The sequence below is a fragment of the Colletotrichum jinshuiense genome, chromosome 6, assembly GCF_051148585.1.
Source record: "Colletotrichum jinshuiense chromosome 6, complete sequence".
Classification (NCBI taxonomy): domain Eukaryota; kingdom Fungi; phylum Ascomycota; class Sordariomycetes; order Glomerellales; family Glomerellaceae; genus Colletotrichum; species Colletotrichum jinshuiense.
The window spans coordinates 1,129,480-1,153,813 of NC_139313.1; the positions used below are offsets into that span (position 1 = coordinate 1,129,480).

Here is a 24,334-nt window from a genome sequence, read left to right on the forward strand (position 1 = left end):
AAGTGGGCAGCATTGCTATGTAGAGCTGGACGGAATGGCAGATTCTTTGCATCGTTATGAGCATTGAAACCCTTAGAAAGTCATGCTAGGAACAACCATGTGCCTAGAAGACGGTCACTTTACATTTAGCTCACAGAATCTTGGGAGAATGTTGCGGGTGAGCTGCACAGCATGGCTTGGCTGACTTCCTCGGTGGAAAAAGTAAGAGTAAAATGAAGAAAGTTAATTAAGTTCTTAACAAGGACTCGAAATCTATACGCTTCTTCATGGAATATTTCATTGAAGCATAAAATGATTATTACTTTGCCTTGGAAATGACTTTGGAAACGTCTTTGGCGGTCCATTCTCACCGAATCTGACCCTCAACAGATCGATTCACCGAGTTTAGTTTACCGAGATCTGGCCAACATGTGTTCGAATAAAGGGGGACGGCCTACCTTACATAAGACATTAACCCTCCCGATTAAGGGAGAGAGATCTGGATCAGTCTAGACTTAACAAAGACTAGCTCAAGTCATGATACTGCAAGATCCCTGTCCGGAACCTTCTGCTTTGAGCTTTTTGGCAGGCCAGTGGGATACCCTGCTACCCTTTGCGCTTCCTTACCCCGGCCAAAGGCGAAAAAGTTCCCTTGTCCACGGGAAATTCCACCTCATCTAGAATATCCCCCAAAGAGACCACATATTCCATTCGCAATCTCGTGGGAAAAATTTTGTTTCTGTTCAGCAGGGCAGAGACAGACGGAATCCTACTAGGCGGGATACTGTCATTCACGCATAGAAGGATTGGGGGATACCTCGAGGAACCCTTGCCGAAAAAAAGAGGTACGTGGTCGATGCGCAGCTGTTGTTGCCTCGCTGGCAGCTCCATGCCTCTGATCCCCACGTCGAGGAAGCTCAAGCTAACACCTGGCATCCTCAGGTTCTGTTGTTCACTCCGACATTCCTTCAACTTTTGGCCATTGCGCGCCGCTTTTTCTTCTACACTAGGGATCAACTGGATTTGAATACGCAACAATGAGGTTCAGCATTCTATCCGTTGGCCTTTTGGTCCTGTCGCCCCTGGCTGCGGCCTGGAGCAAGGAAGGTGAGCGCGGCGCCAAATGCATCCTCGATCTCCAGCGTTGGGCTAACGAGCTGGACTGCAGATCGCGAGATTTTCCGTATCCGTGACGAGATTAGGGCGCACGAGACGAACCCTGACACCACCTTCTACGACCTCCTGGGTATCAAGAACAGTGCATCCATTGACGATATCACCAAGGCCTACCGCAAGATCTCTCGTTCGCTCCATCCCGACAAGGTCCGCCAGCAGATCATTGCGGAGCGCACCAAGGCAAAGAAGAAGGACAAGAAGCAGCCCGGTGTCAACGTGGTGAAGCCTCCCACCCAGAAGGAGATCAAGGCTGCTGTCAAGATCGCCTCGGACCGTCAGGCCCGTCTCGGTCTCGTCCGCAACATCCTCAGCGGCCCCGACCGCGATCGCTACGACCACTTCCTGAGGAATGGCTTCCCCGCTTGGAAGGGCACCAACTACTACTACAACCGGTACCGTCCCGGCCTGGGCACCGTGCTCTTCGGCGTGTTCCTCGTCGCTGGAGGTGCTTTCCACTACATTGCCCTGTACATGTCGTGGAAGCGCCAGAAGGACTTTGTTGAGCGTTACATCAAGTTCGCGCGCAACGCGGCCTGGGGCGACAACCTGAACATCCCCGGCGTTGATGCCACCCCCGCGCCTGCGCCCGCCCCGGCGGCCGATGATGAGGAGGGCCCTCAACAGCCGATGAACCGCAAGCAGCGACGCATGCAAGAGCAAGCCGCCCGCAAAGAAGCCACCAAGGAGCGTGGGGGCCGATCCCGTAAGGTCGCCGCCCCCAGCAGCGGTGCGGCCACCCCCCGGGAACCCGTTGCTGCTCAGTCTGGCCCTACCGGCTCGAAGAAGCGCGTTGTCGCTGAGAACGGCAAGGTCCTCGTGGTCGATTCTGTTGGAGATGTCTACCTCGAAGAGCAAGACGGGGAGGGCAATGTGCAGCAGTATCTGCTTGATGTAAGTGCCGAAAAGCATGCTAAGCTTTATAATCATCCACCACACGTTTTAGCCGGGCAATGCTAACTCGAAATAGCCCAATGAGCTGCTCCAGCCCACCATCCGAGACACTGCGCTCGTCCGTCTCCCCATCTGGGCCTACAACCGCACTGTTGGCCGCGCCCTCGGCTTGAACAACGCTGAATTGGAGATCGATACTGAAGACTTGGATTCTGATGATGACGAGCCCATCCAACACACGCCCAGCTCAGACTCCGCTGCTGAGGACTTTGAGCTTTTGGAAAAGTCGACTGATTCTCTCGGCAAGGCTAAGGCCAGTGGCGCGCAGACTTCAGGCAAGTCCAACAAGCGCAAGAACAAGAAGCGCTGATCAGGGATGTCGACAGAGGGGCGTCGCAGAGAAGCCCCCTCTTCGGCTTCTCGTCATACTTTTAATGAGCTGCGTGGCCTTGCTTAGGTTCGAGGATCAGACAAGCAACTCAAAAGCTGAATGACGCATCTTGAGCCTCAAGTCATTTTCGTGATACACGTAGATTATTTATCAATACACAATTCACGCACTCTGCGAGGCCTATGATGCCTACTATGGTGATGGCATCAGTGTCCTGTATGTGCTCAGGCTCTTGGCGGGAGGTGGCGGCCCTTCATCATGCCGCCGTCGGCCGCGAGTGCGGATGCAAGTCCTAATGCGGTTACTGTTCCCAGTCAGACCAAGGCGCGGCTCTGTGCAAATGCTTGAGGCCGTTCCTTGCATCTCGCCATCTCACAACTCTGTTCAGTCTGTTCCCGTTGTCACTAGCAATGCATCTTTTGCATGGCATCTCTGATGTGGCAGCGTGGTCTGCCATTTCAACTTTTATGGCCCACGCTGATGATTGACGTCTAGCATCGACAGCACCAACGTGAGAAACATTACCGGCTCCGATCGGCCTCTCCTCCCACCGTATGCCCGGCAAGAACTTTATTTTTCACCCCGAACTGCTGGCCTGAAACAAAGCCGATGCCAAAAACAGCACACTGGTCCCTGGCCTTATACCCAAAAGAAACAAAACCTCGGCCAAGCGACCCCCGCCTTCCTCTCGATCTTCGAGCAAAATGGGCTCGAGCGCGCCGCACGGCAACGCAACGCTCAAGCCGTATGGTTGTCCGGCTCTGGGCCGGTTCCAGCTTCGCGGCCCTGTCTACCTGACAATCACCCTGCGGTTCTAACTCTGTACATATCCTTAGCGTCTGTTCGCCAGGAACGCCATTCAAGCCACTAGCTAAACCCCCGAATCTCAATCGAGCCGCTTCTTCGCGTTTCTCATTGGCGGGACGCGCCTTCACCTCCTTTCGCCATCCCCTGTCTTCCCGCGATTAAACTCGTACTATCACTCCCTTCCAACCATGAGCCGTTTCCTAGAGGTACCGGAGATTGTATGCGGATCTGCTGGACGAGCGATCAATAACGACGGCTCCGTCCGCCACCGTCGCCTAGACTTGTACAATCAAGTCGTCCGGCTTTAGACAGCGGTACATTAAGCTATTCTTGAAGCTGGCTCACAATCAAGATTCGAGACCTACCCCTAGATTTGGTCCCAAGTCTGTTCGAGAGACCGTGATATGTATACCCAGCAACCCCCTCCCCCCCCCAACCCTGACGGGTCCTTCCCCCTCCATCACCCGTTCTCTCCCTTGCCTTGTCCAGTCGACCCGGATCACACCCTGCTCATCCCCCCTGACAACTCACCTCGACGATCCAAGGTCACCCTCGCCATAATGCCAAAGTAGAGAAGACACGAGAAACCACCGCCTGCATTGAAGGAACGTTGTGGATGCCGTTGCTGCCGACCACATGATGGAGGATCGCGGCGGACAAGTGCTGGCCGTGGCGGTCCTCTTCTTCGTGTTGTGTTGGATCGCCGTCGCCTTGCGCATATATTGCCGCGGTTGGATTATACGCTCACTCGGTGTCGACGACAAGCTTATGATTGGGCTTATGGTACTTTGACGAGCTCATCTGCGAAGAAACTGACACACGTTTACTAATCTATCATCGCCAGCTCATCTTCACCGTCTACCTCATCACCCAGTTCCAAGGCGTCCGCTACGGCACCGGTCGACATAGAACCGAACTCAGCCCAGAGCACAATCGCGATGCACTCATGGTATGCCTTCATGCCTGCCCTCAAAGTTTCTAACCCCCCCTGCCCGGCATGTTGCTCACTGGTGCCTCTTCTAGTACTGGTATATCTGCGAACTACTCTACATCATCTCAACATGTATGCTCAAAATCTCCGTCGGATACTTCCTCCTCCGCGTCGCCATCCGCCGTACCCACATATGGATCCTTCGCATTCTGATGATCAGTACCGTCCTCTTTGGCACGGCATATTTCTTCATGGTCATGTTCCAGTGTACGCCCATTCCGACATTTTGGGAGGAATCACCCCGTACACCGGGAAAATGCTTCAGTAATCGTGTTGTCCTCGTCATGACCTACACTGCCTCCATCATCAACTGCCTCGCCGACTGGGCCTTTGGAATTCTGCCCCTGTTCATCGTCTGGTCGCTCTCCCTCCCAAAACGCACCCGACTTCTCGCCTTCGCCATCCTCTCCTTTGCCGCTATCGGCTCGGCCGCGACCATAGCTAGATCCGTCTACATCCCGACCCTCCTCAACGGCGACGACTTTCTGTGGGCCACTGCCGATGTTGCTTTATGGAGTACTGTCGAGCCCGGCATTGGTATCACTGCCGCGTCCATAGCCACCCTCCGCCCCCTGTGGCAACTCATATGGTATCGCGCGGGCGTGTCGTCCCAAGCACCCCGCGCTGTGGCCTGGCGGGAGCGCTTCCAAGGAAAGCCAACCTACGTCCGCAGCGAAGCATCTGGCGGCCGTCAACAGCCGATGCGCAATGACCTAGCCGACGCCTCCTTTGACGAGGAAATCGAGGTGGATGAAATTCAGACCAAGATTGGAACAGAATTGCCTCGCATACAACTTTCCGACAATAACGTCGCCTCGCCGGCACCCGCACGACTCAGTGGATTGAGCCACACTTTTGACATATACTCCAGAGACAAGCTGGATGAGGATGGAGATTCACTCATTGTGACGCGGGAGGATAGCAGTGGTGGTCAGTGGCTGTCACCATCACCCGGTAAAGTAAGAAAGACACACAACCGCCTGCCCGCCCTTGACCCCTTTTCTCCCAAACACCAGTCAAGCGGAGAAAAATATACATTCCACACGTACTAACCGTCCATCAGCACGGAGAAGAGCCAGAAATCGAACTCGAAGGCGGTATTTACAGCTCGCCGATCGAGGGACCCGCCGTCGACCCCATCGCCCCCGTCGTCGACTGGAGGTCGCCGCGCATGTCAGCCATATCCATGGGTTTCGGCTCCACGAATCGAGAGTCGACGCACTCGGCGACGACATGGGGCATCGGCAACCTCGACAGCGTGAGCCGCAGGGAGAGCAGGGCGACGGCGGACGTGCGCAACAGCAGGTTCGACCGCTCCAGCCGCGCGACGCGGGCGAGCAGCCACCACACGCGGGGGTCGCAGTTCCTGGCGGCGCCGTCGCCGGGAAATTACCCGATGCCGACGCCGCCGGCCAACACGTGGCAGACCAACGTCCCCGGGGGCATGGACTCGGCGCAGTGGCTCTCGTCCAAGATGGCCGAGCACCCGGGGTACCCGGGCTCCAAGCGGTAACGAATACTCCGCCGGCCGCCGCGGGCTCGCAACAACACGCGCGTCTCGGTGCCCCTCCCCCCCTTTTTTTATATCAATCGGGGCGCATTCCTCATATACGAAACCTTATGATGTAGTGAAATAATCATGGAAAACATATACCCGGCGTACAAGCGAGATGGCCCCGGAAGGGCTGCTTATAACTGGAACAGTCTAGGCTGCTGACTGGAAGGAAAGAAAGGAGGGAAAGGAAAGCATATGGCGAACTAGGGGGAAAGGTCCCAGGCTGTTATCATCGGGTGATCTAAAACGGGCGGGAAATCTGTAGTATTACTGGTTTATTTATCAATCAAACGTTACAAGAAGGGGACAGGAGTGCAAATGAATACGGGCACTTGATATGGAGTACATCATAGCTCACAAGGATTGTGCGGCATTATAATACTCCAATATGATTTTCTTGGTTATATCAAGTATGCTGATTGTGCGGTTACGTCGACGAGAAGAGAAATTTGGCAAAGAGAGAGGCGAGTGTGTTCGTTCTAGAGTAGACATAAACCCGAAGGAGCAGCAGCCTTGCCATCCACTCGTTGCTACCCATCACCAGGCCAATACTTTTCTTGCTAAAAATTTTGACCGCTTGGTTTGCTAGTGCTGTTCATTTCCTCATGCCTGCCTAATGGTATCTGGCCAACTGCTTATTCATAACGTTTCTGACAAAAAAAAAAAAGTTCCTTGCAAGGCAATCCGACGTCGCCTTTCCGTCCAAACGTGTGTCCGCCATGCAGTCTAACTGGGACAGGTATCTGCTGTTATGCTGAAAAAAGAATGCAATGTTTACAAAATCTCCATGGCCTCCATGTTGCCAGCCGGGCTCCCAAAATGCTGGAAGGCGCCGTACTGGTTCTCCATTTGCATCTGCATCTGCTGCTCTCTGGCCCAGTCATCGCCGAACCCCTTGTAGACAGGGTCGGTCGCCGGCTTGTAAGTCGATCCGCCCACGGCGGAGCCGTAGTGGGAGTAGTTACCGCTGGAGCGAGCCTGGAGCTCCTCCCGTTCGTACTCACGACGCATCATCTCCTCGTAGCCAGACATCATGTAGGGCTCTACGTGCGGGGAGATGGAGTTCGCCAGCCAGCGGCCATCGTTGGACTGGACTTGAGTACCGTCGAGACTCATGATGGCGTTCTGTTGCTGCTGCTCCTGCTGCTGCTTCTCTGCCTCCATCCGCTCGAAGCGCAGTCTGGCCAGCTGCTCCTCTTGTTCCAGCGTTGTGCTTGTCCAGGCCAACGAGGGGTTGTCAGTGCTCGAAGTGGGCGGCGCGGCGCGCCAAATCTCGATCAGACGCAGCTGGTGGGGTTCTTCGGAGATTCGGAAAAGCTGGATCTGGGAGGGCGAGAGGACGGAAGGGTCGACACCATGCTGGCTGAGGACGGCCTCGGGGGTCAACTGCTCGGTTTGGGGAGGCTCAGAGGAGGGCCGCTGGTGCTCCTGAGCTTGCTGCTCAGGCCGCCGAGCAATGTGGGCGGAGTGGGTGTAGTGCTGGGTGATGGAGTAGATGATGGGTGCCGGAGTTGATGCGGGATTGGTGGGGGCGGGGTCCGGGGTCTGCTTGAGCTCCTCTTCCACCTTGGGCGTCTGCACCTGACTCTGGACCTCGGGGTTAAAGGTTAGGTTGCGGGAGAAGAGAGTTGCGAGGTCATCCTGAGCCTGCATGGTTGGAGGGAAAGAGACCATTGTCCTGTGAATTCGTTAGTCGAAGTTCGTTGATGTGGTATGGTGTCGAGTAACAGGCGATATAGCGGACGGTCCATCTCCGACAAAAGCCCGGCGGGGTTCCGAGACGGAGACGGGCAAGTGGTGATCGGAGGGTAAACGGGAGTTGATGGAAAGGGATAAAACTTGCCTTTGCGATAACTGTGATGCTGATGTTTGGAAGCTAAAAGGGACCTTGCGGTATAGACCTGTTTGCTGTAGGAGTGAATCTGCGAGCGACGCAGAGAAGACAGTGTGTTTTGCTGTCTCCTGATCTTGCTTCTTTTCTTTCTTGGTAATCGGTTTCGGAGGCGCGGACAGCGGTGGAAAACAAAACTGTTTCTTTTTTTTATTGGCTACGCTATGTACTCTCGAGAGTTTGTTGAAAGCAGAAATAAGAGAAGAGAGACTCGAGAAGACGAAAAGAAAACCGACAGGTGGTCAGGGTAGGCAAAGAGCAATGGTCGGGTTGTGATTCGGCTTCGTGGTCCTTGGGCAGGAAGACAGCAATAGTGGTGACAGGGTTTGGGGTTAGCTGGGTGGATGTGGTGCGGTGCGGTGCGGCAAGGTCAGCGGTGCAGTCAGTGGGTTGGGTTAGTGGTGGAGTGAGGTTCACGCCGTCGAGTCTCGCGGCGGCGGCGACGATAGCTCGGCAAATAGTCGACGAGGTTCGTGCGAAGGTCTTCTCGGTAAGTACTAGCCAGTCGTGATCGAGGTTCCAAAAAGCCAAAGAACATGTGTTTGTTGAGTGCAGATTTGGATCTTATATGGAAGGAAAATAGCCGTGACCGTTTCTGGCGGGTAGGGAAGGAGGGGACAGACAAGTGGAGGGCGAAAAGGGCAAGAGGGGGGAGAATGAGGGACGCTGGGTCGGGCCTGGCAGGGGGAGATTAGGAAGGAGGGGCAACAGCGGACAAGGTCATGACGCAGGCATGGCAATGTGACGCAGATTCACTGGCTACTAACCAACCGTCCATGTGTGTTCCGCTACCGGTACAGATACCAGTGGAAAGGCAGGTACTGTAGGCACGTAGGCAGGGTGGTAGGGTACCTACGCCTACGCGGTGCATGGAGCACGCACTGAGCATTGAGCATGAGGTGCCTGGCGCATTCCCATTCATTCCATGCCATCAGCATCACATCCGCAACCCACACATCACCACCTCATCACCACCAACTAACGCTAGCTGGCCTAGCCCAGCCCAATGGTTCGCTTCGTCAGGCCGGAATGCCTGCAATGCACCCTTGCTTTTGTCTCCATCTCTTCTGGAATATGGCTCATTTGCTATCTTGCTATTGAGATGAGCATCAACAGAGAATATCCAACGACAGGGAAAGCCGTGAATGCGGTACCTTGCCTTACATTCAACAGTGACGGTGGCCATCCCCTGCCAACTGCTAGCAATTGGGCCCGGCAGCAAACGTCGACTTGAAACATAATCTCTTCCAGATCCACGCCTGTCGCCCAATGGATCGGTGACACGATCAGTTCACGCATGTTCTGGAATTCGCGGAGGTATCAAATGGGTTTCCTGTGACACACACAAGCCCACCAGGCTTGATATGCGCCATTTCGTTCGATTTGATATTCAATTTTCCGTTTGGAAACGGTATTGCCCTTCGAGCCAGCAGTGTACTCTGGAGACATGTGATTTTTACTAAATAGCATTCGCCTTGTCCGTCGAATGCTTCTCAACAGTTTGCCTAGCTTCTCGACTCGGGCCTCTCGGGATCCCAGTCCGGTGCTTTCCACACCGCTCCTCGCAAATGACCGTCCCGAGGCACGGTTCGCCAAATCCATCCAGGGCCTGGACTTGCTTAAGTCTCCATGCTATAGCCAGTGGATGATGGGACGATGCGAAACTTTCTAAAAAAGAATTCCCTGATAATACTTGGAGTGAATCTCAATATCTCAACATGAAGAGTTGCAACTTTTACATCCGAATAATTGTGTGAGTTCTTGCAAACAATTGAATAATCATCATTTCGCGATGTGACTACAACGGCTGCCACCCATCACGCAACTCCTCTCCAGCACCTGGCAGCTGCAGCCCACTGCAGGTTCAAGTGCGGGATGGTGGGGCAATTCTTTTTTAGCTCCCCTGTCAGTTCCCAGCTGCTGCCAGACCAGACCACCCTTCAAGCCTCACCTCCGCCACGTGTGGCTATCCCATTTTGGATCCTCTCACACCCTCCCCTCCCTTGATCGACCCCCAGCTCTCAACCAACCTGAGGCATCCCTGCATCCAGCCTCGCCATCAACCTCGCGGCAGCAACACGCAGCTCAGGTTGCCTGAAGCTCCAGATGTCAAGGCTCCAGATTCCCCAATTCCAAACCACGTCCCGCATCGTCATCCACCACAAGCTCCTACGACCAAACAACATTCACGACCTGCACCACACTACGAACCCTACTCGCGACCGAATTGCCCGCTCTACGGATCTTTATACCTGACCGTTTCCCAAATACCCCAAGCTCCTCTAATTCACAATGGTAAGCTTTCCCTTGCCAGGTTCCCGGTAACCACCACCTCCAGTGACCGGGGGTCAGAAGCTATCACTACACCCACCCAAGCAGTACACAATCGCTAATATGGTTCATTCACACCAACTAGACGTCGATAGGCACAGGCTATGACCTGAGCAACTCCATCTTCTCACCCGACGGCCGCAACTTCCAGGTCGAGTATGCCGTCAAGGCCGTCGAGAATGGCGGCACATCCATCGGCATCCGTTGCAAGGAGGGCGTCGTCCTCGCCGTCGAGAAGGTCATCGCCTCCAAGCTGTGGAAACCAAACGCCAACAAGCGCATCGCTACTATTGACAGACATCTTGGTGTTGTAAGTCAACCCTTCCGGACCCCCCTCATCCACCCTCGTTCTGCCGTATATCCACGAACCACCCTTCCCCTCACTTGTATCATACGAACCAACCCTTGCAAGAGCGGCATTGCCTAAATGTCATAACCTGTAAACCTGTAGGTCCTGTCTCTAGATTGTACTGACACATGCAAAAGGTCTACTCAGGCATGATCCCCGACGGCCGCCACTTCGTCGACCGCGCCCGCGAAGAAGCCCGTGGCTGGCGCGATACCTTCAAGACACCCATCTCCACCGCCGACCTCGCATCCCGCATGGGCGGCTACCTTCAAGCCTACACCCTCTACTCCTCTGTCCGTCCCTTCGGCATTACCGCCATCGTTGGCGGCTTCGACCCCTCCACTGAGTCCCCCGTCGACGGCGAGGTCGGCTCGGGACCCAAGGTTGGCGCCGGCGGCAAGGACACCTCCAAGACCCACGGTGGCCCTTTCCTCTACATGATTGAGCCCTCGGGCTCTTACTGGGGTTACTATGGCGCCGCCACCGGCAAGGGCCGTCAGGCCGCCAAGGCCGAGCTCGAGAAGCTCGACCTCGCTGAGGGAGGGCTCACCCTCAAGGACGCTGTCAAGGAGGCCGCTCGCATCATCTTCGTCGCCCACGATGACAACAAAGACAAGGAGTTTGAGCTCGAGATGAGCTGGATCAGTGACATTGACGGCCCCACCAAGGGCCGCCACGAGGAGGTGCCCAAGGAGCTGCGCGAGGAGGCAGAGCGGTTAGCCAAGAAGGCGCTCGAAGGCGATGATGACGATGACGAGGAGAAGAAGGACGATGACAAGATGGAGGAGTAGATTGACATCGTCGGGGATAGGTGCAATGGCTAGAGGGGCGGCATCACGACAGAAAGACAATCAAAAGAAGAGAGATCTTTCTCACACAAATGGGGGCCGCTACTGCCGAGGGGGCCATCTCGAAAGGCCCTTGTGTACTTGTAAAAAAACAAACACCTTGATGAGGACTATGACGGCTGGATCACGGACTAATCAGGCCTGGTTCGGGCATGCCACTTTGCACCGGATGTGTAGGAAGTGGATGTGTTTCACCCCGTGATACTGGCTGACCAAAACGACGTATAGCATTAATTTGCTCATGTCATGATATTTCAACTACAAAGCACAACAGGACTTGTAGCAAATCATCAAGCCACTCAGGGAAAGAACAAGCTTGCAAGCGACATTGCATCCGCAACGAAAGCGTTGGTTTTTGAAAATCATCAATTCAAATTACCCAGGTAAACCGTTCATCGCGCCCCAGACATTATCGTGTCGCATCCCATGAATCTCTGGTTTTCTCGCTGTTAAATAAATGTAATAAAAAATTGCCGCTCTTATCCTTGTCCCCGTCCATCCATACCGCCCAGCTAAGCCTTGACAATCCTGCACACAAGGTCCGAGCCGTCGACCGAGTCGCCCTCCTTGACCTGGAGAGTTGAGACCTTGCCGTTGTGCGGCGCCGAGATGACCATTTCCTGAGTTATTGGTTAGTAAAATATAATAAAAATGTGGCGAGAAACACCGGTATTTCGAACCGCAACTTACCATCTTCATGGCGCTGAGCACAGCAATCGGGTCGCCCTTCTTGACATCAGTGCCCTCCTTGACACGGAGCTCAACCAGCACACCGGCCATGGGTGCGCCGACTTGGCTGGAGTCAGTGGGGTCGGCCTTGGGCCGGCTGACGTTCTCGACCGAGGCCTTGTTGTCGTCAACGGTGACTTGTCTGACTTCACCGTTCATCTCGTAGAACACCTCACGTTGGCCGGTGTTCTCGCTCAGGGGGCCGATGGCCAGGAGCTTGAGAATGAGGACCTTGCCCTTCTCGAGCTCAACGTGGAACTCCTCGCCAATCTCGGGACGAGACAAGAAGTACTTGGTCGGCAGAACGGACAAGTCACCGTACTTCAAGATGAACTTCTTGTAGTCCTCGAAGACCTTGGGGTACATGACGTATCCGGCAATATCGCACTCGGTAACGGGGCCACCGAACTTCTTGTGCAACTCACGCTTGACCTTGGCAAAGTCGACGGGCTCGAGGAACAGGCCAGGTCGCTTGTCCAGCTTTCTCCGGCCACGGAGGGCATCGGAACGGAGAGGCTCGGGGAATCCGCCGTACGGCTGTCCCATCAAACCCTCGAGGAACTCAAGGACGGAGCCAGGGAAATCAAGCTCGCTAGCACGAGCCTTAACATCCTCAGCAGACAGCTTGTTGGAGACCATAAACTGGGCGAGGTCACCAACAACCTTGGAGGTGGGTGTGACCTTGACGATATCGCCAAGAAGGTCGTTGGCGTGCTCGTAGGCCTTCTTGGTCTCGGCCCACTGTGTTCCAAGACCGAGCTGCGATGCCTGGAACATCATGTTGGTGAGCTGACCGCCAGGAATCTCGTGCTCGTAAACCTCTGGGTCGGGGCCACTGAGGTGAGCCTCGAAGGGGGAGTAGAGCAGGCGCAATTGAGACCAGTAGAAGTCCAGCGCACGGACATGAGCCGGGTTAAGACCGGTGTCGTGGTCACTGCCCTCCAGAGAGGCAATGATGGCATTGATGCTTGGCTGAGAAGTCATGCCGGACAAGCTGTCAGTGGCAGCGTCGACGGCATCGGCACCAGCCTTGGCACAAGCAACCATGGAAGCAACACCCGTACCAGCAGAGTCGTGAGTGTGGACGTGGATGGGAAGGTCGGGGTATTTCTCGCGAATGGCGCCGATTAGAAGAGTAGCTGCGTGTGGCTTGAGCACGCCAGCCATGTCCTTGATGCCGAGGACGTGAATGTCAAGTTTGACAAGCTTGTCGACAAGATCGAGGTAGTATTCGAGGTTGTACTTCTTCTTCGGGTTCTGAGAGGTAGGTTAGCGGGGTTATTCATAGCAAAAAACAGTAATACTCCAAGAACAGAATGGACAAGAGCAGACAACGGTAATGCCCTCGAAACAGAACAGAAAAGAGAGAGAACAGAACTTACTAGCATGTCGCCACTGTAGCACACGGTTCCTTCGACGACACCGCCCGCCTTGTGGACGGCCTTGATACCAACCTCAAGCTGGTCGATATCGTTCAGGGCATCGAAAACACGGAAAATGTCGACACCGTTCTTCTTGGCCTGGTCAACGAAGTGGTCAATGGCGTTGTCGGGAAGCGAGGAGTAAGCCACGCCGTTGGCGCCACGAAGAAGCATCTGGAAAGGAATGTTGGGAACTGCCTTTCTCATGCGGCGCAGACGGTCCCAAGGGTCTTCGTAGAGGAAGCGGTAAGCAACGTCGAAAGTCGCGCCTCCCCAGCACTCCAAACTGTACAGGTTGCTGAGGCCGTGGCTGGTCTCCTTGGCGATGTTGAGGAGGTCAACAGTTCGCACACGAGTGGCAAGCAGGGACTGATGAGCGTCACGCCAGGTCGTGTCCATGAGCAGCGTGCCCTTGTAGTCACGAACAGCCTTGGCGAACGCCTTGGGGCCCTGCTCGACGATGATTTGACGCCAGCCCTTCTTGCACGTCTCGGAAACATCGATCTTGGTGCCATCCTCCTGGAGGAGCTCGGGCAGAATGATATCGCCCTTGAACTTGGGCTCGCCAATCTGGCCCTTAATGCTGCTACCGTTCACAGCAACGTCGCCGAGGTAAGCAAGGAGCTTCTGGGCACGGTTCTGGCTGCCGATCAGATCGAACAGCTGAGGGGTATCGTCAATGAAGGTGGTCCAGCAGTTGCCGTCGATGAAGGTGGGGTGGGTGAGCAGAGAGGCGAGGAAAGGAATGTTGGTCTTGACGCCGCGGATACGGAATTCGACCAGGGCTCGGAGAACCTTTCTCCGGGCAATCTCGTACGTTGAGCCGTGGCAGGTGCACTTGACCAACATGGAGTCGTAGTATGGGGTAATGACGGCGCCGGCAAAGCCGTTGCCACCGTCGAGACGGACACCGTTACCACCGGCAGATCGGTAAACCTCGATCTTGCCCGTGTCGGGCTGGAAACCCTTGGAGGGGTCCTCGGTGGTGATTCTGCACTGGATGGCAAAACCCCTGGTGGAAATGCGGTCTTGGGTCAGACCAAGCTGCTGCAGGGTGGCACCGGCAGCGATCTGGATCTGAGCGGCCACGATATCAATACCGGTGATCTCCTCGGTGATGGTGTGCTCGACCTGGATACGGGGGTTGATCTCGATGAAGTAGTATCTGTTTTGCTGATCGACCAAGAACTCGGCGGTACCAGCGTTGCGGTAGTTGACCGACTTGGCGAGCTTGACGGCATCGTTGAGGATAGCATCGCGGACCTCGGAGGGGAGGTCCTTTGCCGGAGCGATCTCGACAACCTTCTGGTGGCGACGCTGGACTGAGCAGTCACGCTCGTACAGGTGGACAATGTTGCCGTGGTTGTCACCGAGGAGCTGGACCTCGATGTGCTTGGGCTTGTCGAGGAATCTCTCGACGAAGACGGTTCCGTTGCCAAAGGCGGACTTGGCTTCGGAGGTGGCTCTCTCGAAGGACTCCTTCAAGCTCTCCTGGTCGCGGACGACACGCATGCCGCGGCCACCACCACCATAGGCAGCCTTGATGATGATGGGGAAACCATATTGATCCGTGAAGCCCTTGACTTCCTCGAAGGTAGCAACGGCGCCTTCGGTACCGGGGACGACGGGGACATCAGCTGCGATGGCGAGCTTTCGGGCGGAGACCTTGTCGCCAAGGGCGTCAATGACGGTGGGGGAAGGTCCGACGAACTAAAAACACACGCCGAGTCAGTGGTGTTGTCAGAAATTAGGGGGGTTTTGCGGGGGTCACTTACAATGAGGCCGGCCTTCTCGACGTTGCGAGCGAACTCGGCGTTTTCTGAGAGGAAGCCATAACCTTTGGCGGCGTGTTAGTGCTGAGTTCGAGACGCGGATCTCGATTGGACGCATCTCCTTACCTGGATGGATCATTTGTGCGCCATGCTCGACGGCAATCTTGATAATCTCGTCTCCAGCGAGATAAGCACCGACCGGGGTGTATTGGCCGCGCTTGCCAATGACGTATGCCTCATCGGCCTCTGTGGAATACTGGTTAGAGGAGAAGGAAGGGTGAGGGAGCTACAACATGTGCGTACTTTGTCTGTGCATAGAGAGACGGTCCTCATAACTGAGATAGTCAGCATGCGAAGCTTGGGAATACCCAAAAGAGGTATTCTTTTTTTTTTTTTTAATTACCTGAAGACAGCGATGGTGTGCAGTGAGAGTTCGTGGGCCTAGAAAGAGTCAGCGCCGAAACTACAAACGCGACGGCAAACACTCTCGCCTGGGGAGAGGGTAACCTACTGTTCTGAAGATCTAGACACGTTGGATAGTGAGCATCTCTGTTTATGAAGCAATACCTTGCACTGGGAATAGACTCGACATACACGAATGGCTGCACGATGGTTAGCTTGCTGTGGGTCAGGAGGTCGGTCGGTTGGATGGATCTACTTACGAATTTCACCACGGTTGGCCACTGCAAGATGACAGGTCCAGAGTCAGCATGATTCTCACGGAAACGGACTGTGGAGCTGGGGGGCGAGGCCGCCAGGAGCTCCTCGAGATGCTTGGGCTTACCCAGAATCTTCTTCAGGTGCATGATGCTGGAGTTGGCGCGGATGTGGTGAATGGTCTGGGGGTCCTTGGGGACCTCCTCGACGTCGCCCTCCTCGAAGACATCGTTGAAAGTAACCGCCGTCTGAGCCATGATGGGCAATCTTTGGGCGAGAACTGTGTGAGGGAAGAGGAAAAGGTTTTTTGCAAGAGGAACAGTGAAGTCGGACAAGAGTCGAGCTTCAGCAGTCCGTATTTGAATGGTCCGGGGAGCAGGGAAAGCTGTTGAGGTCTCAGCTGCGAGACAATTGCGTCGGCTGTCGGTTGGCGGGGTGCTTGGGGGTCTGGGTTGGCTTGGTGGGGTTCTCCCAGGTTCTCAATCCCAAGCTTTACGCTGGCGCAGGCGGTTCGGAGGTGCCGCTGGGGTTGGTGTCTGCCGCCTGTCTTTCAGGTGCAGATCAGGCGCAGCAGCAGATGCGACGCTTGTACAAGGGCTAAGGGGAGTGATGAGCCGAAGGCCGAAGCAAGAAGCGCGCTGTGTGGGCTGAGAAGTTGAGCCGACCGGATTCGATTCGACAGGATGAATATTAAGAGCCGAGGGGGGAGCTCAGGTAGCTGCTCTGCCGGGGGAGAGCTTCAATGACAGGCGAGCACAGCTCTCTTTCTCTCTCTTTCTAGTGTGTGTATTACACCCGTCCGACCGAGAGGGACAGAAGTGGGTGTCGGTGGTGGGGGTATGTGTGTATGTATGTATGTATGTATGTATGTATGACGGCCGTGGATGCGAACCGTGACTGGTATCTGGGGGAGCACAGACAACGAAGCAGCAGCAGTGGCTGACAGCAACAAGAGGCGGCAGGTGGATGACAAGAGGACGAGGACAAGACGAAGAGAAGAGGAGGACGGGATGAACTCGAAGCTCGAGGGGTGAGGGGATTTATTGTATCTGAGCCGGACTGGGCTGGGCCAAAGGGCAATACTGGACTACTGCCTTTGCAACTCGGCTGCCCGTGGTCGGTCGTAATAGTCATGGCCCTGGATCAAGGGCATGGTATTCCTCTCTCTCTGCGAGCTGGTAGGTACACCCCGGGCGAGGCCAGGCCAGATCCATCTGCCCATGTCCACCGTCCACCTCAGTTCAGACCAACCCAAAGCTGCGCTTGGTGTTTTTGATGGAAAGGCCGACCTCTCCGCGGAACATTGCTGTAACTGGACTGGCCGCTGGAGCTGGGATCGACTGACAAGAGATGGAGCGAGCGACTTGACGGCGACTGTGCAACACCTCCCTCCCCTGTCACCCCTCGTCACCATGAAGGAGGGGACCTTGTCTCCAGCTGCTAGCGCAAAAGTAAGGCATGCTGCCAGGGCCGGAAGTACCGAGGTACTTCCATGTCGAGGAGTGAGATGCAGCGAGATGCGCTGCGTGGCGGCTGGCGAGGTGCCTCGAGAGCTGATGGAGGTGCGCTAATGGAGGGGAGGAGGGGGAGGGGGGAGAAGCCGAGTTGGAGAGTGGGCAGGTACCCATGTACAGGATACCTTGCTTAGCTGCCCTGGGCTGGGACGGGAGCTTAGGCCACTCTGCGATAGAAGCTGTACGACTCACTCAAACACGCCGCTTTGTCGCGGCAAGAGGGAGGGAAAGGCCGAGGAGTCTGTCTCTCTCTCTTACACACACTCATTCTCACTCGCTCACACCCACCCTTTCCCCAAAAGCTCGGTGGGAAAATGCAATGCAATGGCTCGTCGGCATTCGGCTTTGGTACCTCCATCCATCCATCCCACCACCTGACGATGAAGACCACACTGGCCACTGTCAATCTGCCGTCCCTGCGGTTCATTCACTGCTACCGTACCGCCGCACCCATACTGGGATGAAGACCAGAAGGTTGATGCCGTATCTGCGCCAAATAACGGTCAAGGGTCAAGGCGCGGCATCGTCCATGTGAATCCCAACCTGAGATGATGATACCTCTTGGCTTTGCAATGCCCCGAGAGATTGAGTGGCCCCGGAGGCTGGAGTCCTGAGAATAGCAGCAACCCCCCCGCCCATCCCTGACCGAGATATGTTTCCACGTCGCCGGCCTTCGTCTCCGTCTTTGGCCTCAAGACTCCAACGAGTCGGTGCCTTGGCGGCAGCCCCTGAGACAGTGGGTGAGGAAGCCCGGCGATCTCCCATCAACAAAACAAACCCCCAAAGAAACATTGATATCTTTAGATTGACATGGACGCTGTAACCCAGAGGGCCCCCCCACGAGAAACGAGGGTTGAGACACGACGCTTGCCTCCGCACCCGCTGAAAGGTTTCCCCCTCAAACACAAAATATTCTAAAAGTAAAGGAGATGGCGGGGTCGCAAAACACCGCTAGGCCAGAATGAATTGGCCAACCACAGCCTGCCGATACACAACTGCTTTGCTGCGGTTGACTAACGGCTTCTTGAGCAAAGAACTCCGGGACGGGATTGGTGACATTGCCGGCGCGTGCACTTGGGGGTTATTACAGGCCATACAGACAGACAGACAGAGAGACACAACGCCGGCATGGCAAATAAGGACCCAAAAAGAAAGCATCAACCGCTCGTGACGCGGCCGGTTGACAGCCGGCACGGTACCTGACTTGCAACTTGCAGAACCAGCCAGTTGGCAAGACACGCCGAGGACGGCCCCCCTTCCTTCTTTCTTTCCTCTTACTGCAGGTCATGCCGCCGTCTAGGTATTCCACGGCAACGCATGCCGAGGCCACCCTCGCTCATCTAAATCCCATAGCCTCGGGGCAAGTCACGACAATTCAATCCCGGGAAAAATGTAGCAAACTCGGCAAACCTCGCAACGCGACGAGCACTTCACGGCTTCGAAACAAGGCTGTATGGGTCTGCCGGGCGCGACCACTACCGAAGCCGAGGATAACACGGCTTTGCACCGTGACACTCGGACGTCCGCCTCATCAACCGGCCATCTGCTTCGGGAGAACTCGACGCGATATCAGCCGTTGAAGGACAACCCTCGCCTGGTCGTCCCTGGCTTTTTTCGCCCCGCGGTCCAGTCCATCGCAGAATGCGGGGTGACTTTCACAGGGTCCAGCACTGCTGTTCCCCCTTTCTGACGTTTTTGAATGCCTCGAAAGGGGAACATCGTCGACCTCGGTTTTCTGCACCGAGGGGCATACAGTGGCTTGCCGGCCACCTGCCCAGGCTGCAAGGTAGGCAGGCTACGCCGCCCTGGCTGGGCCTTGGCCCGGACTGGCTACCACAACCGCCCACAGTCCACCGCCGCCCGCCCACACTGAATGAAAGGTGGATGATATCACACAAAACATGTGCAATTGCCATTTGCCATGAAACCACACGCATCAGACGCGCACCACCCCAGGCCCGTCCAGGTTCTTCGTCATAAACAAAACCACGCATCCCCATATTACACGAGCGTTATTTCCGGTCCGCCGACTTGGGGGATGCTGGGATGAAACCCCCCCAGCTGGACCGCGCGCTATACTAAACCAGGTTGGTTTGCATTTTCCCAGAGTCTTCGAGATTAGGCAAAGAAATGAAGAAAGAAAGAAAGAAAGACAAAACCGGTGCAACTCCTTGCACCAACCATCTCGAGTCGTTACACCGCCAAGGTGCCATTCTGGATCTCACTTGTGCTGCAAGTCCCACGGGCGATTCGGCCAGATTATCCTGCGAAACTAAGCCCATACCTCCGGTGCCATCCAAGACTCTTGGCCCCCCATCTGGCATCAAGGCTTTTTTTCTCCGTTTCCTCTTTTTGTCTACCCCCCAAGATCGCGCCAGTATCTAAGCGGCATTGGCAAAGGAGGGAGAGCGAGAAAAAAAAATTGTCATCAGATCCAAACCCACCGTGATGATGACTCCCAACCAGATCTGGATACTCCGACGTCGGCTCCCTCGGTGTCCTGGGTCTCGGCTTCTGCAAATATACTGCGCAAAGCTATTTACGGTGTATGTCCAGTCCGCCAGCCTGTCTGGTGGTTGTCGATGGTAATAAGAATTAGCGATGGCTTCGCGACGCGATGCGACATTTATTCCACCTGGTCCTCCTTCCAAGGAAACGGGCCGGCCGCCTTGCGTGATCGGCCCTCTGCGTGACTCTTTCACATCACCGGATATCACAGGTTATTTGAGGCATATGCCTTCTTGGTCGTACCCGCCCTGCACCCCACGGTGAATAACACCGGTCTCCAGCGCATGCGCGGTCCCAAATGGACGATGGATCTGCACTCGACCGGCCGTCCGGCGAGATCTGCCCAAGTGCCAACAGCGAGAGTGGGGGTCATATCGGTGCTCTCGCAGTTTCGGAGAGTGCCACACCTTCGCGGCCTATGGACTAGATGAGACGACACCTAATTTTGACTCATCGAAAATCTGGCTCGCGCTGTTTGCATTCACTCCTGACTCCGGCCCCGGCCCTTAAAACAGAGCGCGAATCGCCCGAAATAGGAGTGCTCCGCTCCGCTCCGTCCATCGCTGAAGCCCAGCTGCATTGTGCCAAAAAAGGGGACCGGGGGGGGTTCATTTTCAGACTTCCAGTGTTCGGATCAATGCCCCGAGGACGGGTGGTCCACCATCAAAACACCGCGACGCCAACAACATGCTCCGTGCTACTACTACCACTGCTACTCACCTTGTTGTCCTCGAGTCCTAACCGCTGAACCATGGCGGCCAAGAACGTGACACTGACATATTTTTGTTCTTCACGGTTCAGAGCTGCTACATTTGCTGGGTTCCAGAAACAGTTCGCTGTTCTATATTATACGAAAATGAGGGCCGCATTGAAGAGGCCTGTCCTTGATGTTTCCCCGGGGAATCAGGGCCCGTTTCCGAAAAGCAAAACAACAATGCAAGGTGATGGTACAGAACCGCCAGCTACCCCTTCGCCGTGGCTGGGCGCACTGCCACGTTATGCCACACGCTATGTCGTGTCTTCGACGGGGACTTCTCCTGTCACGCCTCGTGAGAAGCCGTGGACTCGTAACATACTCTCGGCGCCCTGGTCACGGCCACCGGAAGCTCGTCCGCGACGGCGGGGACCATCCCACGCCCAGCCACCACATGTATGCCTTATAACTCCCCGTCCAAACCCCTCCCCCCTAGGTGTGAGCGCATTTATTTGCCGATGGCCTCCTTGACCTTGCTCTCAACCTTGGCCTCGACGGCGACAGCCTTGTCCTTGACGCTCTCGAGAGCCTTCTGGGCATCCGAGGCCTCCTTGCCGCCCCAGTAGTTGTACTGCATGTAGCGGTATCCCTGTGTGAGCTGGGCGCCCGAGTTGACGAGGTGGCAGGCGAAGAGGAGGTAGTTCTTGGGCGAGACGGCGAGGGAGTAGCGCATGAAGGTGGCAGAGTAAATAGTGAGAGCGCCCGTCATTTGACCGGAAATCCTGCAGTAGTTGATGCATCAGTATCTTCCCTTATCTCGTAGAGCTTCGCAGCAAGGGGGGGGGTGATGCAGAGCAGCAGTTCGACGTACAGATCGGGGGACTTCTGGGTATCCATGACGGCGGCCAGGGGAATACCGAAGTTGGAGGCAGGGCCCCAGAAGTCTGCGTTGCGCGCGATGAGTTAGCTTTGTTATCTCGAGTCATCCTGACTGAAGCCATTCGGCGAGCGGCCCGGCACCGGGGAACGTGGTATCCGCAGGCGCCGGCATCAACGGGCGTCGAGCAGCACTCCGGGCTCCCTAATCGAGGTCCAATGGACGACGGGAGTATGTGCAGACCGTTCGCCAGAGCTTCCCGTCGTTGCGCGACGCCGGCGACAGCTTCATTCAAGCTCTTTCGCTTCCCCCCGTCGGACAATCCCCGCTAAGTCCGGACGCGGAGCAAACGACTAGAAAAAAAAATTGAGCGGGCACGTACGGGTAGAGCAGATGTAGTCCGACACAGGGTTGGACCTGATCTTCGCGTTGATCGCCTTGACGAGAGCAGCCATTTTGAATTATTAAATTTGGTCTTCTGGGGGAGTGGTGGTTGTGTTGGACTTCGGTCAATTGGGCGGGACGGTTCTGGTGATCGTGTACGGATATTTTGTTGAGGATGGACGACGAACCCAAGCTGCTCCGAAAATTCGCGGGCAGGCAGAGACACACACACCACACACACACACTCAGTGTCTCCGCGCTGGACGTGCGCTGCGCTCCTTTGTTTGATGGTCGGACAAGCACAGGACCGGCCCCCGGGAATAAGAGTGGGGGCTGGGATTGTGGAAAAGGGAGCGTCGTGATTGGATGGAAAGGGATGTCACGTGCCGTCGTTTGCCTGTACGGCGCCTGGCCGTTACCGTTGCCGTGTGGCCCGAGACCTGTAACGACAAGAGGCTTGGTGGACAAACAACATGTTGCCGGACAGGGTAAGTGATATCTTGGTTTTGAGCAACAGGCAAAAAAAAATTAGGAATTTGGTCAGATAGCAGGTTTAGGAGAAAAAGAAAGAGAAAGAGACGGAGAGGAGGAGAGGAGGGATTCCGGGAACCTCAGAGGTCTCGAGGTACTGGAGGGAGAACCCATGTAAGCTGGGCTAGCTGAGCTGAGGTGCTATGTAAGCTGCGGCGGCAAATGCATTCAGAAGCTCCCTTTCCCCCCTCCATTTACTGTTATTCTAGATTTAACTAAACGAAAAAGGCCCCCGCCGGTTCAGGGCAATGAGGGGGATCTAGACCGCCGGCCGGGGAGGTGGATGCTCTCTTCTGCATGCATCGCGCCCGCCCGCTTGCCCACCTCTCGTAACCCCCCTCCGTCCCCCTTGTACCGCATCTCGCATCTGGGGTGGGATCTGAGGGAAAACCACGCCATCATCAGCCAATTCTTGTGTCCCCCCCTTGAAGAAACTTGAAGAATTTTTATTTTATCTCTTTTTATTATTATTTCTGTATGGCTCTGCATCTAGGTGGTTTTGATTCGACATGCCGGGAGTCCTCAGCCCTCAAGATACCTGCCCCCTCCTCCCCTGGCCCCGGGACATCCCCTCGTCCGATTCGAGCCCGGGCTGCTAACTGGAACGCGCCTACGCGCCTGCATCCTTGTCGAAGCACGGGTAAGGCTGGCGTATTGGTGCGGCTGTCAGAGTCATCATGTGTTCCATATGCGAGCAAGAGAGAAGGAGAGTGCGTACGTGTTTGTGTAAATCCCATTGAGGTATATGGGGTACCTTGTACACGCTACTTGAATGCGGGGAGAAGGTTCGGAGATATCTCGTAGGCAAGCCGGGAAGTTCAGGGCCGGGGGTTTTCGAGGTCGTTTGGAGGTTATCCTCCCCTTCGGGTTCGTAGCCGGATGGCGGTGCAGCTTTGAGGGGGGGGTTAAGTGGTCGGTTGAGCCGGGACCGGGACAAGTTCCGGTTGTTTGCATGTGGAAGTACGCCTGTTGTTAGTTTGAACGACGACATGGCTACGCAGTGAGGAGCCAGCGGCATTCCCACCAGTGTGAGACCCCGGAGACTCGGTCGAGACGCGAGGCTGGATCCAGGAGGAAAGGTTAGCCATACAGCTGCTAAAATGGGCTGCATCTATCGTGCAGGGCTTTCCGTAATATTCTTCGATGAAGGCCCCTGCGGGTTAGAGGCAAACCACCTGTCACTTCGAGGCTGATATCGGGTGCGGGTGCCTGTTCTTTTTGGCCACTTCTCTTATACTTGGCAATTTTTGTAAGATATCATGATGCCGGGCGTGGTACTATTCCTGTGGTTTTCAAGAGAAGACTTGGATTTCGATATACAACGCCACGGGGCTGGCTTCTGCGATGCTTCTGATTTTGTACATCTTCCGATTGAATATCCGATGTATTTGCTTCCGTCTTAACTAACTTTGACATATATTGGTTCTTATACGCCACTTGACTGATTAGATCGTCTTCCGCAATGGATGGATATTTGTCAAGATTATCAACAGAACAGCCGGGGACAACAATAGTAACCTTGACCCTTGGGGCAAGTAAGTTAGCAACAGCATGTTGCCAGACTTGATCGACATGTGCTTAGTTGGAAGTCTTGCTCATCTTGGATATGGTGAATTGCCTTTGGCCAAATGATCTGTTTCGCTGATCGAAGAACGCGAAAATAGAATGAAAGCATTCCAAAGCCATCACGTCATGTTTGAACGTCGGCAAGCGGAGTTTGCTGTGTGAGGCGTACACTATTTAACAATGAGGAATTTACCATTGCGAAAAACCAAGACGCTTGTTGGAAAAACGAGGTCTAAATAGCCTCAACCTTGGACCCGAGCTTCAGATGCCCTTTATATCGCAAAGACCTAGGCGGTTATGAGTTTATGTAGATTTCATCAAGATCCGTCACCCAGTCATAGCGATTCCATGTAATATCGCGGGGAATAAACCTTCAGATCCGCTGGCATTGCAACCACGTTTACGCTCATGACTTAGTTCGGGCCTGCAGGAGATTCCGCCGAGCCCCTAGCGCCTCCAGACATGGGGACCC

At 55.2% G+C, this 24,334-nt stretch overlaps 6 protein-coding genes across 6 annotated transcripts; 3 read left to right on the forward strand and 3 right to left on the reverse strand.

The window, feature by feature from the left end:
- Nucleotides 1–1,016: 1,016 nt before the first annotated feature.
- Nucleotides 1,017–2,416, forward strand: EsH8_VI_000277 (J domain-containing protein; the record flags this gene model as incomplete). Its single annotated transcript, XM_083271530.1, has 3 exons — nucleotides 1,017–1,086; nucleotides 1,148–2,046; nucleotides 2,123–2,416. 3 exons carry the CDS (start codon nucleotides 1,017–1,019, stop codon nucleotides 2,414–2,416), a joined length of 1,263 nt encoding a protein of 420 aa, XP_083126704.1.
- Nucleotides 2,417–3,883: 1,467 nt separating this feature from the next.
- Nucleotides 3,884–5,748, forward strand: EsH8_VI_000278 (uncharacterized protein; the record flags this gene model as incomplete). Its single annotated transcript, XM_083271531.1, has 4 exons — nucleotides 3,884–4,027; nucleotides 4,089–4,193; nucleotides 4,268–5,194; nucleotides 5,299–5,748. 4 exons carry the CDS (start codon nucleotides 3,884–3,886, stop codon nucleotides 5,746–5,748), a joined length of 1,626 nt encoding a protein of 541 aa, XP_083126705.1.
- An 816-nt stretch (nucleotides 5,749–6,564) lies between these two features.
- Nucleotides 6,565–7,464, reverse strand: EsH8_VI_000279 (uncharacterized protein; the record flags this gene model as incomplete). The annotated part of the gene is made up of 1 exon (XM_083271532.1): nucleotides 6,565–7,464. The coding sequence occupies one exon, from the start codon at nucleotides 7,462–7,464 to the stop codon at nucleotides 6,565–6,567; it is 900 nt and encodes a 299-aa protein (XP_083126706.1).
- Nucleotides 7,465–9,973: 2,509 nt separating this feature from the next.
- Nucleotides 9,974–11,152, forward strand: EsH8_VI_000280 (proteasome core particle subunit alpha 7; the record flags this gene model as incomplete). The annotated part of the gene is made up of 3 exons (XM_083271533.1): nucleotides 9,974–9,976; nucleotides 10,098–10,322; nucleotides 10,499–11,152. 3 exons carry the CDS (start codon nucleotides 9,974–9,976, stop codon nucleotides 11,150–11,152), a joined length of 882 nt encoding a protein of 293 aa, XP_083126707.1.
- Nucleotides 11,153–11,721: 569 nt separating this feature from the next.
- EsH8_VI_000281 (carbamoyl-phosphate synthase L chain, ATP binding domain-containing protein) lies at nucleotides 11,722–16,045 on the reverse strand (the record flags this gene model as incomplete). The annotated part of the gene is made up of 11 exons (XM_083271534.1): nucleotides 11,722–11,829; nucleotides 11,900–13,195; nucleotides 13,321–15,069; nucleotides 15,135–15,196; nucleotides 15,258–15,377; nucleotides 15,435–15,466; nucleotides 15,535–15,572; nucleotides 15,643–15,654; nucleotides 15,726–15,733; nucleotides 15,794–15,814; nucleotides 15,916–16,045. The coding sequence occupies 11 exons, from the start codon at nucleotides 16,043–16,045 to the stop codon at nucleotides 11,722–11,724; spliced, it is 3,576 nt and encodes a 1,191-aa protein (XP_083126708.1).
- Nucleotides 16,046–21,012: 4,967 nt separating this feature from the next.
- Nucleotides 21,013–21,836, reverse strand: EsH8_VI_000282 (pyruvate transporter MPC1; the record flags this gene model as incomplete). The annotated part of the gene is made up of 3 exons (XM_083271535.1): nucleotides 21,013–21,286; nucleotides 21,376–21,448; nucleotides 21,764–21,836. 3 exons carry the CDS (start codon nucleotides 21,834–21,836, stop codon nucleotides 21,013–21,015), a joined length of 420 nt encoding a protein of 139 aa, XP_083126709.1.
- Between the last annotated feature and the right edge of the window lie 2,498 nt (nucleotides 21,837–24,334).